This window comes from Mercenaria mercenaria, chromosome 2, assembly GCF_021730395.1.
Source record: "Mercenaria mercenaria strain notata chromosome 2, MADL_Memer_1, whole genome shotgun sequence".
NCBI lineage: Eukaryota > Metazoa > Mollusca > Bivalvia > Venerida > Veneridae > Mercenaria > Mercenaria mercenaria.
Genome location: NC_069362.1, coordinates 84,144,456 through 84,162,059, shown reverse-complemented (window position 1 = coordinate 84,162,059; position 17,604 = coordinate 84,144,456). Strand labels below are relative to the sequence as shown.

Below are 17,604 nucleotides of genomic sequence, written 5' to 3'. Positions count from 1 at the left end.
TGGCCTCTAGAGAGGTCACAAGGTTTTTTCTATTTTTAGACCTACTGACCTAGTTTTTGACCCCACGTGACCCAGTTTCCAACTTGACCTAGATATCATCAAGATGAACACTCAGACCAACTTTCATACAGATCCCATGAAAAATATGGCCTTTAGAGAGGTCACAAAGTTTTTCTATTATTTGACCTACTGACCTAGTTTTTGACGGCACGTGACCCAGTTTCGAACTTGACCTAGATATCATCAAGATAAACGTTCTGTCCAATTTTCATGAAGATCTTGTTAAATATATGGCCTCTAGAGAGGTCACAAGGTTTTTCTATTTTTAGACCTACTGACCTAGTTTTTGACGGCATGTGACCCAGTTTCGAACTTGACCTAGATATCATCAAGATGAACATTCTGAACAACTTTCATAAAGATCCCATGAAAAATGTGACCTCTAGAGTGGTCACAAGCAAAAGTTTACGCATGGACGCACTGACGGACGGACGACGGACGCTGCGCGATCACAAAAGCTCACCTTGTCACTTTGTGACAGGTGAGCTAAAAACTGAGGCTGTATAGCAGAGAATATGTGTACTGTAATTCGCTTTGACGCATTGTATTTTATAAAATTCCGTCAAAGAATGAGGGAACATCACAAATTATCTGCTGTGTATACGGTACCGAAGTCACGTGCGTTGGCTTTTAGACTAGTTAGGTACACGGTGTATGCCTCGGTAATTTTATCCTTGCAAGTATTTTCTCGGAAAAACATTGAAATTTAAACAAAGTAACGATCACACATAACACTGAATAACTGTCTTCATTGTATGGTAACTCGCGTTAACGTAACTCAGTTTTAATGCATGACATGCTTATTTCTTTACTCTATCACGTTTTACAAATATGGTATATTGGTAATGCGGTGGGTGGGGTAGCGCCGATGTCAGGATTTTCGTTTCGGACCGATTGAGTTCTCAAAATTTCCGGAGCCCTGATTGCTTATCATGACAGGACATTTATTCATGTTCTTCAAAATATAACTTTGGTTTAGAGATTATTTTGATCATGTGATTCCCCACAGCGTTCCGGGAAGTTTGGAACAAGAGGGTCATGATGACCCTGGATCGCTCACCTGAGCAATATGAGCTACATGTTTCAAATGTCAAACTGATGATAAAATATTAAGAAAGTCAGTAGGGTCATATTCATGGTCAATGAAATTCAGTTTTACGATTGGTGTGCAAAACTGAGTATGTCATCAAAATTTCAAGGCTGTATCTTAAAAAAACAGGAAAGTAGGTCAGTAGGTCAAGGTCACAGTCATGTGATTTCATATTACTTGGGGTCATCAGGTAATTAAAATTAAACAGTCTTAGAAATAGGATCAGATGATTTTTTAAGTATTTCTTCCTATATAACTCACATAATAACTAAGTGACCCCAGGACGGGCCTATTTTAACCCCAGGGGCATTTTGAACAATTTTGATAGAGGACTACTAGACAATGCATCATACCAAATTCAAAAGCCTAGGTTATATGGTTTCAGACAAGAAGATGTTTAAAGTTTTTTCCTATATAAGTCTATATAAAACTTGGGACCCCCAGGGCAGGGCCTCTTTTCATCCAAGGGGTACAATCTGAACAATTTTGGTTGAGGACCATAAGACAATGCTACAAACCAAATATCAAAGGTCTAAGTGTTGTGGTTTCAGCCAACCGCAAGTCGTTTTGATCAGCGAAAATTTCCACCGCTGAGGGATTAATAGGTCTACATTTTTTTACTGACAGTTTCTCTATGTAAATGCATTCTTAACGCCACAATCGGAACATCTCAGATATAACCCTTAGCGTCGCTTTAAAATTATCGGGGATTTCCCTTTCCAGAATTAAAATCAAAGGCCTGAATGGCCTGAGTCGGCTAATGATTGATGTACTGACAGTATAGTCTACCAGTTTCAGTTTGTTTTTAGTTTTTTTCTTAGAAATTTCATAACACAGCTCGATATTTACCCAAAATATTATATTCGGATACGATTACACTTTTCTCCAGTTTGAACAATATATTTTACAAATTATGATGATAAGAAGACATTTAGCAGCAATTGGCAGTATCTGACATTGAAGTTTACGGTTAAATTACCTCATTTAAATCTTTTCATAAAAAAATTGTTTCGTTTCGTGAAAGCAGCCAAACATAGACGATCTACTTTCGATTTCAAAAACTACAAGAAAATACAATTTAATGTTTCGCCGATTTGTTTATTTCTCGAAAAATACGAATTAAAATCATTTTTAATATCAGTAGTAACTAAACAAACTAGTAAGAGCTTCTTCTTCCGATAATTTATCCGTTTACTGACTGCAAAATTCAACCCACGCAAAGTTTATAGAAATCATACGATGTGTGTTTACGTTCAATGTGGAAGAATTAAGGCTGATCGACTATGTTACCTAACGCATCCAGACGATTCAGATTTTGTTTTTAAAAAAGCATTGTGTGCGTTTCTGTAATTTTATATACGTTTTTATACGCTTAGAAATTATTAGACATGGGTATTTGAATTATTTCTATACGTAATTTACGCTAATACGCATCTTATCTGGAGCCCTGTGGAACTATTTTTTGTCTTTCGCTACTGTTACCCAAGCTTTGTAAGCCTGCGCAATTCTTAAAATGCACATTTATGCTTAATGAGTTACATTCGAGAGCTGCACAATTACAAGTCATAAATATGACAGATTACATCGTATATTGGTCATAGCAAAGGGAATTGACACAACTTAACTTCATTCATGCAGTGAACTGTTTGAAGTTTGAGAAATCTAATGGAACTACATCCCTTCACTGTGTTATTTGGGCCATTTAGAGAATCGTTGGATAGCAAGGACTCGTAAAAAGGCTTTCAGCCTTTAGCCGACTCAATTAAAAAGTGTTCAGATGATTTCGATAACATGCAGGGCTCTCGCGAGTGGGCGACTTGAGGGAAATAGTTGCTTTGGAACTTCAAACTTCGCTTAAACCTAACCTCAAAGCGAAATGCAAGTTGCCCGATTGACTTTGATATCCACATTCGCTTATTACCACTACCCGGACTGTTGACAATTTGCACAGTGTCAAAAGTGTTGAATACATAGAGACACACGCCAATAGCATAATTTAAGCTCCGCCTACTTCAGGTACTTGCAAGATTTTCCCGAGAAGTGTGAAAGCGAATCAAATTATCCGATACACCAGAGTTGATTGTGTTCAGCCAATTAGCGCCGCGGTTACGTCTTTGACACTTTGCGTTTAATTGTCAACATGTTCAAGTGCAAAAAACAATGTTTGTAAAGAAATTGGCAAATTGCTGATTAACCATGGGATTAATTGGAATATTGTAGTACACAATTATTTGTTATCTATGGTAAAAGAATGACATGGAGTGTATTAATTACGTTTAATTGACTTCCACCGATGAATGGATTTGAATATGTATTTCTAGTTTACAGGGCTCTCGCGAGTGGGCGACTTGAGCGAAATAGGCGCTCTAGAACTTCAAACTTCGCTCAAATCTAACCTCAAAGCGAAATGCAAGTCGCCCGATTTTCTTTGATTTCCGCACTCACTAATTAGTGCTACCCGGACTGTTGACAATTTGCACGGTGTCATATCGAGTGCCGAATACACAAACACACACCGGGAGCATAATTTAAGCTCCGCCTACTTCAGGTACTTGCGAGATTTTCCCGAGAAGTGTGAAAGCGAATCAAATTATCCGATACACCTCGTTGATTGTGTTCAGCCAATTAGCGTCGCGTTTACATCTTTGACACTTCGTTCTTAATTGTCAACATGTTTGAGTGCAAAAAGCAAAGTTTTTTTTAAAGAATCTGCTGATTAACCATGCGATTAATTGGAATTTGGTACACAATTATTTGTTATCTATGATAAAAGAACGACATGTAATGTATAAACTATGTTTAAATTGACTTCCATCGATGAATTTATTTGAATATGTATTTCTAGATTACACAGTTTACTTTCAGTTTTATTCGAGTGAGATACTGACATTCCTCGGTGAATGACTCGGTGTTAAGGTAACTTGACATGGACAACCAAGATGGCGTCACCAAATTGGGGTTGGTCACATTATTTACTCGTATAGACGATATGCTGCTACAAAGGTCTAAAGATGCATTTTAATCATTTAATACACACATAAACAGTTGTAAAAATGAATTTAATTTATAAAACTATAAAATCAAATGTTCTGAAACTCACCATGAAAACTAGACAATTTTTGTGCACATTTTGCAGAAAAGTTATGTATCCAAACTTAAAATAATTTATATCCTCATATCTTTGAATAAGTCCTTCAGGTGCTCCACCTATTAACAAAAGAACTTATCCATTGAGTTTTATGCTATTTGCTCTGGAATTTCGTTGGTAAATTATAAATCTCTATATTTTACACCCTAAAAAGTTGAAACCTGCCTGCAGTATGAGGGTAATTAAAAAAATTCGAAGTACATGTAAGTTTACTTTGTCCTTATTTCTGAGACTTTACATCCTCACATATTTAGAGTTTTGAGTGCTGTGTTCATTTCTTAGTAATTCTACAGTGTTTGTATTTTAATTTTATAAAACGTTAACAATCTTTTCAATCTGTGTCCTAGTTCAAATGTGCTTGCTACTGTTTGAATAACCCTCAATTTCAAAACTTCACTGACTTGCATGGAAATCTCATGCAAAGCGTGGGTCTTAGGCCATACTAAATTAATGTATGTTTAATGTAATTGATAAGTACATTTTCTTGATTTTCTGTTGCCCCCCCAAAAAATGTAGAGCCAGTTTAGATGAGGATTTCAGCATCTGAACATGCAGGAGTCATAAAAAACAATGTAGTATACCCAAAATCAGCTATGTTTGGGTTCACTTTCCGTTCATAGGACTGGGTGAGTTTTACGATAAACATAGTTTTGGAATTGCATAGACCCTTGTTACTGAATTTATTTGCAACAAAATATTGAAATTTATAATTTCCTTATGAAATTACATAGCAAATAGCATAAAACTCAGTGGATAAGTTCTTTTGTTAATAGGTGGAGCACCTAAAGGACATATTCAAAGATATGAGGATATAAATTATTTTCAGTTTGGATACATAACTTTTCCGCATTTTGCGCACAAAAATTGACTAGTTTTCATGGTGAGTTTCAGAACATTTGATTTTATAATTTTATAAATTAAATGCATTTTTACAATTGTATATGTGTGTATTAAATGATTAAAATGCATCTTTAGACCTCTGTAGCAGCATATCGTCTATACGAGTAAATAATGTGACCAACCCCAATTTCGTGACGCCATCTTGGTTGTCCATGTCAAGTTACCTTAATAATAAACACTTCATACAAGATATAACCAAAATTCTGCGGGTTACATTTACAGAATCGGCTTGAATTTTGAAAACGACTTTTTTCAGAATTTTTTAACGAAACAATAACCACTGTATGGGAAATGATCTAACTAAGAAAATGAATGGTCACATCAATACTTTTTATCAAGAACATTACAGCCACCTTTCAAATCACTCAACATCATTGCAGTAGGAAAAGTCTTCCCACTTCTCCCTAAAGTCTCCTCACTTCTCCCTAAATCAGCTTGAGGGAGAAGTGACTTCTCCCAAAAAATTGGACCTAGCTAGACCCCTGGTTTACACAGTTTACTTTCAGTTTTATACGAGCAAGATATTGTTCTCCGAAGTGGTGACTCGGTGTTATTAATAAATACAGTTACTTCATACAATTATCATCAAAAATCTGAGGGTTACATTAACAGCATCGACTTGAATTTTGAAAATGACTTTTTTTTTCAGAATTTTGTAATGAAACAATAACCACAGTATGGGAAATGACATAACTAAGAAAATAGATGGTCACTTCAATATTTTTTATATAGAATTTAGAAACAAGAAAATTACAGCCACCTTTCGTATCACTCAACAGCATTGCGGAAGGAAAAGTCTTCCCACTTCTCCCTAAAGTCTCCCCACTTCTCCCTAAATCAGCTGGAGGGAGAAGTGACCATTGACATGTCGCCGAGAAGGGCTGGTGTGACATGTATTTAATAGGGTTTATGCATTCTAACTGAATTTTCATCCCTAACGAATAGGCATAAAATTAATGTAATTTTCACTTTTCATACTTTTTTTTGGCAGAAGTTCTAGCTTAAATGTTCATGTTTTGAAACTGTTCATACACTGGAATATAAACTGCATAATTCACAACCTTGCTAGAGATTGGACAAAGAACTGGCCTAGGAAAAGCACAAAAAGATAATGTACAAGTTTTGTAATTCTCTTGTACACTTTTACATATCTATATGTTAGTACAGACAAGAAATACAAAACAATTATGGCAATATTTTGTGGAGGGTTTATAAAGTGGGATAATTTTTTTGACCAGGCAACGCACCAATCAAGCACCAGTCCTATGATTATTATACTTTTGCACATATAGTTTCTACCAAAAAACAGTTGAACAAAATCTCTAGTTGTAGTAAAGTTCATATTTTGCGAGCTGAAATTTTCTGTTTTGCGAGTGCAAAAGAAGTTAAATTCTAGCCCTGTAGGGGAATAATTCTAATGAATGATTATCAGTAAAACCAAAGAAATATAAAATACAAAGAATGGCAACAGGAGATAATCTCGCATAAACTCATGTCAACGTGTTATCTTGTTGAAGCGTTTGCTGACTTGATCACTCATGATCAAATCAAGAGATGCTTATTTAAGTATTACACTAGCATATGGCCGGCATGTAATAAACCGAATTGGGTCCAATTTTCAAAGAGCAACTGTTGATTTCTCAGACTTCCAATCATAAATTCATGTTGAATATAATAATAACATTAAAAAAAACACCACTATCATTATAAACAAACGATCTGATACAGTTTTTCACAACACAAATTTTTATCCCTCTGCTGTCTGGTTTCATACACCGGTAAAATGAGATCTCATTCAGTTCCATGATGTTAGCGTGCTTTGCCCTATATGCCTTTCAAGTTGCTGATCCATTTATTTTTATAGCTCTTTCGCAAAACTAATTTTTAAAATAATATTAAGGAGATGTCACGGCTGAGATAGTTTAGCATTATTACAATACACAGTCGGTATTGATATTGTGTTTCCAATACATGTGCTCATTAGATAAATCCTCAATATCTATGTGAAAATAAGGGATGTGTTTTGTATGATTGCAACACTGTGAGTTGCTCTAATTACTGACAAATGACTGAAACAATAGGAATTCGTACGAGAGGTAGATAGACAAAACGACAGTGAGGTAACAATATATTCTTTTATTGTTTTAATGTACGAGTTGTAAGCTACAATAAATACCCATTTTATGAAAATCAAACTGGAAGTTAGAAATAACAGAAAAAAATTGATTAGGTCATGAATCATCATATACCTGTCAAAATTTGTCATTAGTTTTCACGAGCTGTCAAAATTACTTTTATCTCTCTATTCTGCAAATGCATTGTTTTTGAAAGTATCTTGGACGGATATTGTAGTGTATAACTTACTTTACATTCCACATTAATACTTGTGCTTGAAATTGCTTTGTTGAGCTCACCGACGTCACATATGAATGTCTATTGTTTTAGTTTACTGTCTGTTATAAAGGTATGAAATCTCAATATTAAGATATAAGAATTGTTCCTTTCTGGTAGACAATGGAAACTATTTGGTTGAATCATAATATAACAGTTTTTGGAAAGAACTGAATATTCTTTGGTTTTTTGTTATTCACCAGAAATTCAAAAAGTGACATCACCTTAAAATAATATATATAAATGTTAAAACTTTCAGAGTTTAATTGATGTGTCAATACTTCTTTCCCAATTCTGACAATTCACCCCATAAAAATTTCTAATTTTAACATGTGCGTTTTTCTAAAAGCCTAGAAAAAGCCCTGTTGATTACCAGACAGGCTAAGTGCTCTGCTACTGCAGGACTGGAGAAGCTAGGTGTCCTGCTACTGCAGAGCTGGACAGCTTGACACTGCCTAAATTATTTGAGTTTTGCACTTTCCATAACCTCTCATGAACTGTGTCTTGCTATTTAATATGCCTTTATGGTTGCATTCTATACTTGTAAAGGATCGTTTTACAGATTTTATTCTCCAAAAGATATGGGACACTGGATATTGTGGAAAGTTAAAGTTGAATTAGTAATATCTCCTTCTTATTTCAATAATAATAAACTTCTCCAAAATCATTCCCATTTGCCTATATACCCGTATTGTCTATTGTTATGCCTAATGTCAACTTGTCAAGTGCAGTATTTAGAATGTCAAACTGGTAATGCTACCAAGAGTCTTGAAGACTAAATATTTATGCAGCCACCAGGTACATTAATGCGGCTGCTTCAACTATGTTGAATACCATAGCTTGTCTGCACCTCAAATTATGTTTTTTTTGCAAAAAATATTAATTATTTATGCAACTTTTTGACGTTTCCGGTTTGTTGTCAAACGTCATGAAAGTGAAACCGGTCACTGCAGCAGAACTTTCATTTCCGGCAAAGCGCGATTACAGCAAGAAAATTGCTAAAAAGATGCAGCATAAAAACTCCGTCACAATCTTGTATGCACAACAGCCGTTTGTTTAGTCCTGGCAAATACGGAATATATATCGCCTAATGGCCGACATCCAATATGGCGTACTTCGGAGTAGCGAATAAACAAACAACACCAATCACTTACTTTTCACAACCCTTTCTGTCGTAGAGAGCTTGCCGTCGGGCGAAGCCATCTTCAATGTCTGTTTATCACTTATTTAAAGTCAAAATCCGGCGATTGCCCGCCGTAAGAGAGATATAAATGGATTTCCGTAAAGTCAGAATATCCTATTGTAAGATGGCGTTGGCAACATCTTATTTGCATACGAAATGATTTTGTGCGCATAGTTTTGCGCAACATTGCCAACGCCTGGGAATCAATAGCCGTCCAAAGAGCTGAATAAAGTTATTGGAAGCTTTCATCATTGTCCTCGCAGTCCCTGCATCAGTAATAAAATTTTGATCACACTTCATGAAATTTTTTAAAAAATATAAACAAATGCATACAGTAAACGCGATAACAAGTTTAGAGTTATAACATGTCAATAAAATACAGTAAGCACAAACGCTCGTGCAATTGGCAAAAGTGATTTAGGTCTACACACGAAATCATTCTATTCATCTCGTTAAATAAATTAATAATAGTTTGACTGTTGTTTATGACCTTTGCTAGTGATGGATTAAGATCTAAGAAATTCTTTTAAACGGAACATGGTGGCTTTTGTCAACAAACCCTATTACGCAGCCACCCCCTAGGCCTACTGATCAGTAAGACGATCTAGATCTACCTATAGAATATGTCAAGAACATAATTATCATCAAAAAATATTTATATAGATTCTAATCGGAAAACTGCATTCGCACATTTCTGTTCTTACACCCAACGAGACTGAAGTAAAAAGTCTCTGTGGCTGCTGTAAAACCCTTCTTAAAGAAAAAAAATGCGCGGTCAGTTAATGCGATTCAGAAAAGAAATGACAAAAAATAACTCCTCGTGTTGCAATAATTGTAGCTTCTCGTATTTTCCATCAAACTTCAGAAGAGTACTGTGGGTAATCATCTCCGAGGGGCACCGATAGGTGTCGCAGGTGAGAAGCCCACATCAAGGATAACAGTGTATATAACTGCATGTGAGGTAAAAATGGACCAAACCAGCAAAATTATATCATTGCACTTATAGAACAATGCTACACAAAATCCTATCACAAGCCCCAACTATAAGTTGTATCATTGTACTATAATTGTGCTGGTAACTGTTTGCCCTATTTTACACTCGCAACTATGTGTCCTGTCACCATTGGCCTTCTAGCTGATTCAAGCCAAATATCCACTCGTTCGCCACACAGTATGACAGAAGATCACAAAAACATCGAGATAGGTTGAAACGGTTTTCAAAATATTACACTTTTTGCTGACAAAGAACAACCAAACATGTACATGTATATCTAATCACATGATTTTCAAGAAGTATCTTAGTTCCACCAAAATAGTAGATATGTCTCATTTTCTGTCCAGTTCGCCAGAAGAGCACATGTTGTAAGAATTACTTACAATGGACATTTAAAATTAGAACTAATAATGGCTAGTTGTAAAAGCCCATCTGTCACGAGTCTCAATCGGTATAGCATTTTAAGTCTGTCTATACATACGATGGAGACAAACGGAGACATGCACCACATTGAATCTCCCTGTTTTTATCTTCTCCTAGTGTGAGCAATGATCGATACTTATAAAACAATTCAAAATAGGGGACGAACAACAAAGACATATTAATAGTGGTAATTTTCGTGTGAATGAGATAATCCCCTGTATGCAAATAGCAGGAAATTGGACGTCCAATTTGACACTGACGTTGGATACTGTACGTCCAACTTGTCAGTGGAGTAGGGTACTGTACATTGAAGTATGATTCTGTACGTCCAGCTTGTCATTGTTGTAGGGTACTTTACGTCCAACTTGACACTGAAGTAGGATTCTGTACGTCAAGTTTGTCACTGTTGTAGGGTACTGCACCTCCAACTTGACAGTGAAATAGGATTCTGTACGTCCAGCTTGTCACTGTTGTAGGATACTGTACGTCAAACTTGACATTGAAATAGGATTCTGTATGTCAAGCTTGTCACTGTTGTATGGTACTGTACGTCCAACTTGACATTGAAATAGGATTCTGAACGTCCAGCTTGTCACTGGTGTAGGGTATTGTACGTCCAACTTGACATTGAAATAGGATTCTGTACGTCCAGCTTGTCACTGTTGTAGGGTATTGTACGCCCAACATGACACTGAAATAGGATTCTGTACGTCCAGCTTGTCACTGGTGTAGGGTACTGTACGTCCAACTTGACATTGAAATAGGATTCTGTACGTCCAGCTTGTCACTGTTGTAGGGTACTGTACGTCCAACTTGACATTGAAATAGGATTCTGTACGTCAAGCTTGTCACTGTTGTAGGGTATTGTACGTCCAACTTGACATTGTACGTCCAGCTTGTCACTGGTGAAGGGTACTGTACGTCCAACTTGACATTGAAATAGGATTCTGTACGTCCAGCTTGTCACTGGTGTAGGGTATTGTACGTCCAACTTGACACTGAAGTAGGATTCTGTACGTCCAGCTTGTCACTGTTGTAGGGTACTGTACCTCCAACTTGACATTGAAATAGGATTCTGTACGTCCAGCTTGTCACTGGTGTAGGGTATTGTACGTCCTATTTGACACTGTAGTAGGATTACTTACGTCCAGCTTGTCACTGTTGTAGGGTACTGTACGTCCAACTTGACATTGAAATAGGATTCTGTACGTCCAGCTTGTCACTGGTGAAGTGTATTGTACGTTCTACTTGACATTGAAATAGGATTCTGTACGTCCAGCTTGTCACTGGTGTAGGGTATTGTACGTCCAACTTGACATTGAAATAGGATTCTGTACGTCCAGCTTGTCACTGGTGTAGGGTATTGTACGTCCAACTTGACACTGTAGTAGGATTCTGTACGTCCAGCTTGTCACTGTTGTAGGGTACTGTACGTCCAACTTGACATTGAAATAGGATTCTGTACGTCCAGCTTGTCACTGGTGTACGTCCAGCTTGTCACTAGTGTAGGGTACTGTACGTCCAACTTGACACTGAAGTAGGATTCTGTACGTCCAGCTTGTCACTGTTGTAGGGTACTTTACGTCTAACTTGACACTGAAGCAGGATTCTGTACGTCCAGCTTGTCACTGACAGTGACTCACTGTTGTAGGGTACTGTACATCTAACTTGATATTGAAATAGGATTCTGTACGTCCAGCTTGTCCCTGTAGGGTACTGTACGTCCAACTTGTCACTGTTGTAAGGACTGTACGTCCAACTTGACATTGAAATAGGATTATGTACGTCCGATATGTCACTTGTGTAGGGTACTGTACGTCCAACCTGACATTGAAATAGGATTCTATACGTCCAGCTTGTTGGTGTAGGGTACTGTACATCCAACGTAAGAATATATAAGATGCATTTGTTTTGCTGATTTCATTAATTGAACCCCTGACCAGCTCCTCATTGTATCAACATTCCATTAGGCCTCTTACGTTACCGCCACGCGGTTCGGAACAGAAACCCACGATCGTTTAATACAAAATATTGAGCTCTGTCTATCGGTATATAACATGTACGTATATAGTTTATTTTGAGATAACTTTACCAAGTAGTGTTTTGGAATGAATTTAATTCTTCTTATAATGCACGGTTACAAAACTCTAGCTTCACCACCAAAAATCGTGGGATAGGGAAAGCAGCTGTCGGGATTCCCGTCGTGCAGGTATCACCGGTATCAATTAGCAAACAGGTGATTTATTTTCATATTAAAATATTGTATACATTGTGATGCCAAGAGCTTTTCTCCTGAGTCGGACGTTTGCACATTTTTATATTTTTCTATATTCCAACTTCGATGCATAGACACCAAACACTATAAGAACATTAATTATCGCGCATGCAATTAGTCTAAATGTGTATGATATATTTTATTTGTATACATTTTCTAAATAGACGCACATGTCGGATGAGTTTATCAAAAGGATTGATTTTGTTTACATTGCGACACAATATGTTTTTCCTGGTAAAATATTTTGAAATTCATTTTTTTAGCATATGCTCCAGTCACAAATGAAACAGGCGCAGCCCGTTTCTTTTTTTTAACGGCACCCATTCAAAGATTTGGAGAGTAGGCTATAACAGGCGCCGGGCTATTTCGAAGTTTTTTGTTCACGCGATCACAGAAACAGGCGGGTACCTGACAGCTTTCCTGCAAAAACATGCCGTGAAAGCAGTTTACATATCTGACAGGTACCCGGCAGGCGACCGTGCAAAACATCGGACGGACATCTTGCGCCCGGCTTGTTACGCAATGTCTCGATGGATGAGAAAAAGTCTCAGGTGTTGCGGTGGAACAAATGTCACCTTTCCTGATGATCAGATGAGTAACGAAACAGGAGTTACCTAAGTAAAATTTTTATCCGGCCTCCGCCCGGAAATAATTATCTCCACGCGACAAAAATCAACGACGCCTGGTACTCTGTAGGACATAATCCTATACCCGGGCGATCATTGTTCATCGGACCGGTGCCTGTTATGCCTGTTAATGTTCCAGTATGGTCGTCGGAGGATTTTGAAGGTAAAATGAACAAAATCGTACTGTGACCGCTCGGTTTCAGTAAGCGCCGTCCGGTCCCCTTCCGACAGTTGGAAGATGTTCTGACGATGGATGTGTTTACGGTTTATCCGAAGGCCAAAAAACCTCCCGATCGCCGCCGAATTTCAACTTTTCTTTAAACCTTTCCCGGGCGCCGTCCGATAATCCAAAACTAACCGAATGATTTCACCTGCCGCCGGACGGGCGCCGGAAGATTTTGCCCGATTATCCCTAAAACAATCGTTGTCCGGCGGCAACTGGGGTAACTGATGGAATAGATTTTAAAACTTTTAAGTAATCATCAATATGATACACATGTATAAGAGAAAGCTATTTTGACTATTTTTGTTTCACTTGTCTGCTCTCACAGCGTATCAGGTAAAAAGCCACTGTTTTAACAATTTTGTGTCACTTTGTGAATTTTAACCTTATCGTTGACGGCTTCAGTTTGAAAAAATATGGAACAATATCAACGTTTTCCGTTTCCGGACTCTAAGTCAGAAAGTTTTCAAACTTTAGACGATAACTAAGCACCGCTTGAGGAGGTCCTTACTGTTTTTGGGGTCAGTACGTAAAAGGTCAAGGTCAAAGTGACCAGAGGAAAATGGTTTCCAGACTCTTAAGTCAAAACATATAACAGCTACGGCGTTCAAACTTCCCACAATGATTGAGTACCACTTTAGAAAGATCCCTACTGGTTTTTGGTTAAGTGACTGAAAGGTCAAGGTCACAGGAACTTATTTGATTTCTGGGTTTTTTGGGTTTTTTTTTCCGTTTCCGGGGTCTAGGTCACGAAGTACGTAACTACAGCTTTCAAAATTTACAGGATGACTAAGCAGCATATGAGGAGAGTATCTATTGTTTTCTGAGTAACTAGGTCAAAGGTTAAGGTCAAAGTGACCCGGAGACTGAAAATAATTTCCGGGCTTTAAGTCATATATTATAAAGCTACGGCTTTCAAACTTCACACAATGATTGGGTAAGCCTAAAGATTTCGAAGTACATACGTTCCTTAACTCTAATTTGCATTTTAATAAAATTATTCCCCATTTTCGACTAAGCAAATTTTTCGTTAAGTTTTTTGTAGTGGAAGCAGGCATCTCAGTACCCACTAATGGGAATGGGTTGAAACTTCACACACTTGTCCACTGTGATGAGTTGACATGCACTGTACAGGTTTCTTAACTCTATTTTGCATTTTACCAAATTGTTTACTTTTATATTTCCTAACAGACAAGGCTGTTGATTAGTCGAGCGTTGCTGTCCCCCGACAGCCCTTGTTGTTTCTTGATATTGTATTTTAGTATCCCTCCCTCCCATTTTCTCCCTTAGGCGGAGGTGTTAACAGATGCGTTTATCCAGTCATTTTACCAGAGTCGCACAATCGACTTTATATGGCTATATGTGCTTTCTTCCTCTATAAACTGATACACGGAGTGTTCCATCCCTGTCAGAGGCAAATGGTCCTGAACGCGATTAATATCAAAACTGAAATTATATTTTACGAAAGATGTTTACTCCACCCTATCCCAGCACATCCACAATGTAACATTTCAAATAAATGCATAAACTTTCTAAACTGTTTACACTAAAGCAATACGTGTTACTCATCAGACTAAGAAAAACGCAAAATAGAATTTAATGATGAACATGTTGAATGCCAGCCAAGGTGATTACAAGCTACTACGCATTACGGCGGGGGTGTTTACTGTACGTGCTTGGAATAACTCACAGGTAATCATTTCAAGTGGTTTGCTAGATGTAATATCTAGTGTTACTTGGAATAGTATTTGGAACCTCGATCTAGCAACAGACTAGATTTATTTTTAATTAGATTTAATCATTTCGGGAAACAATTAAAATGAAATCAATTGGCAACCTGTGGCTTCAACAACAGGATCTGGATTAGGATCTGAACAAGAGCTCGTAGAACACGAAATACCCCTTGATGCATTTAGTAACTGCACAAGGAACAGACATTATTTGGTCACTGTACACTGGATATTTGACGTACTGACCTCAGATCAATAATTATGGGTCATTCACCAGTCATAAGTGACCACCATATCAATTGTGATCTTAAAACAAAACATTCTCTAGTTATTTAGCAAAAAAGTTCAACTGTTCTGGGTCAATGTGACCTTGACCTGTGGTCTACTGACCTAAAACTCAATAGGGCTCATCTGCTGGTAAAGATCAACCTCTCTACTAAGTTTCATGATCTTACGCCCAAGCGTTCTTAAGTTATCATCTAGAATCGGTTTAACTATTTTAGACAACGCACATTGGTGAATATGTGCCTTGACTTGTTTCTAATTTACAATACGTACGCAGTAAATATTATATACCGATTTTCCAGAACGACATTTTGTTGAGAAACATCTTTTGAAGTCAAAAAACGTTGTTATATTTTATATTCTTCTTGTGGTCAGTGACCAAGAACTCCAGTTATTTCCTGCCGGCCTATGCGTAAGCAGAATCTGGGGTTTCGGCGCTGTACTGACTTCGGGGTGCTACGTTGCTCCGTTCAGTTAGAGTCTTTTAATGACAGGAGCTTAAGTACTGTAGGTCCCAGAGTTTGGAATGATATATTGAATGATATCTGGAATGCCATTAATATATACTTGTACATATATTAGCTTTTAAATCAAATTTGGCCACTTGACATAAAATTTACCGAAAGTGGCAAGGGACACTTAGCACATTTTTGGACGGGTCAGTTTTCTGAAAAGAATGAGAGGCTTTTTATATTCAATTTATGACCATTTTATTGTAATTGTTTATTTGTAAAGGTCATTTTTGCGTAAAATGATTGAAAGAATTGAAACTGACATTTGACGGCTATGTCTTTATAATATTTTCGCCCTATTCCTCCATAAAAATACCCTGTTGTTTTGCTATTTTTCTCGCACTAGTTTGAACGGATATGGTTCACTTTTGCACCAAAATAAATAAAAATGGAGATAATTCCAAATTTTCTTTCATAAAAAAGTATTGTTTTATCAAATACATCCAATATTTAACCATTTATTCTTTATCGAAGAAAATATCTGACGTAAATGAAAATACTTTTAACATTACGGGTATGGGAAACCCTCATTTTTGACTGAAACAAATCAGAAATTTTCAGTCGACCACAACCAAACATTGACGATAAATTCTGTGAAAGAAGCTGGACCTATTGTGAAATTGTTTAAGTGATCCTTGACTGTGCTATTAAAACATTCCTATATGATCTAAATATAACAAAAAATGCCCATTTTTATTTTAGAAAATTTGTGATTTCAGCAATATTCAGAGACATGTTTTGAACAAAATTATTAATCTGTTTCAAAAAAGCTAAATACACTACAGAAGATAATTATTCTGGTAGTAAACAATATTTTTTTTTTCATTTATCACTATTTTGAAAATGTTCCAAATTTTGTAGGCCATATAACGCTTTAGTGAATTTTGGAGTCCCCTGTCCAAATATGTTTGTTTAGTTGTAACGTCACGTCGACAAAGGTATAAGTCCGGCTTTAATGGTGGAGGACGCCCTCAGGTGACCCTTGGCAAATGGGTAGAACCACCGACTTTCCGTAAGCCAGCTGGATGACTTCTTCACATGAAATAATTCTACATCCGCTACAACGGTGGAAGGCAAGTTATTCTAAGCAGGTACCCTTAACCACTCGTACACGGCGGCCCCTCCCCATGCTCAAATCAGAAATATAGTCATAACACCTATGAAAATGTTGTTTTATGAATACACATGCGATCGCATTTTTCCCAAAAACGATTCCATATATGCCCTATGGGATTGCAACCTGTTTTGCCCTGGAAGAAATCCCTTTGTAAGGGCAGCTACATGGGGGCCTGACGTTATCGTACATGTATACAAATTCCGTGATGCTAATAAAGAAATCCCAATACCTCATTCACATAACGCTAAGCATTTAAATTCTCATTGATGACAACAAGGCTAGTTTTTCTTCCTCCCACAATTCCATCCCAGACCATTATATTCCCGGCACCAAAAACGGCTACGCAAAACGGTAAACATAAACTCTACCGTCTGCAAAACTTAAACTGAAGCAAGATTCGTCCCTAAAAGGCATTCTTGCCCACAGCGCATGTGTCCAGCGTAAATAACGCCTTGCTCAACGCAGACGTAATCATGCGATTGCGGCCAGTTGTAACTGTCGCCTGGGTCTAATCGGAACTCTGTCGGCTCGCAAACGGTTCAGTACTGTTTGCGTACTGACACCAAGCTGATCTGCCGTACTTGACGCCGTTTTGAAACGTTGACGTAAATGCATGTTATGTAACTGTCCTACCTAGCCGTTTTTAC

General features: G+C 37.3%; 1 protein-coding gene across 4 annotated transcripts in view; it reads right to left on the bottom strand.

Moving 5' to 3' along the window:
- LOC123564453 (protein phosphatase 3 catalytic subunit alpha-like) overlaps positions 1–8,932 on the bottom strand; it is a 98,022-nt gene extending 89,090 nt beyond the window's left edge. For all 4 annotated transcript variants that reach the window (XM_045358060.2, XM_045358058.2, XM_045358059.2 and 1 more), the window contains exon 1: positions 8,744–8,932. In XM_045358060.2, the coding sequence (XP_045213995.1) occupies positions 8,744–8,792 (49 nt within the window). In that variant the 5' untranslated portion in view covers positions 8,793–8,932. The remainder of the gene's footprint in view (positions 1–8,743) is intronic.
- Between the last annotated feature and the right edge of the window lie 8,672 nt (positions 8,933–17,604).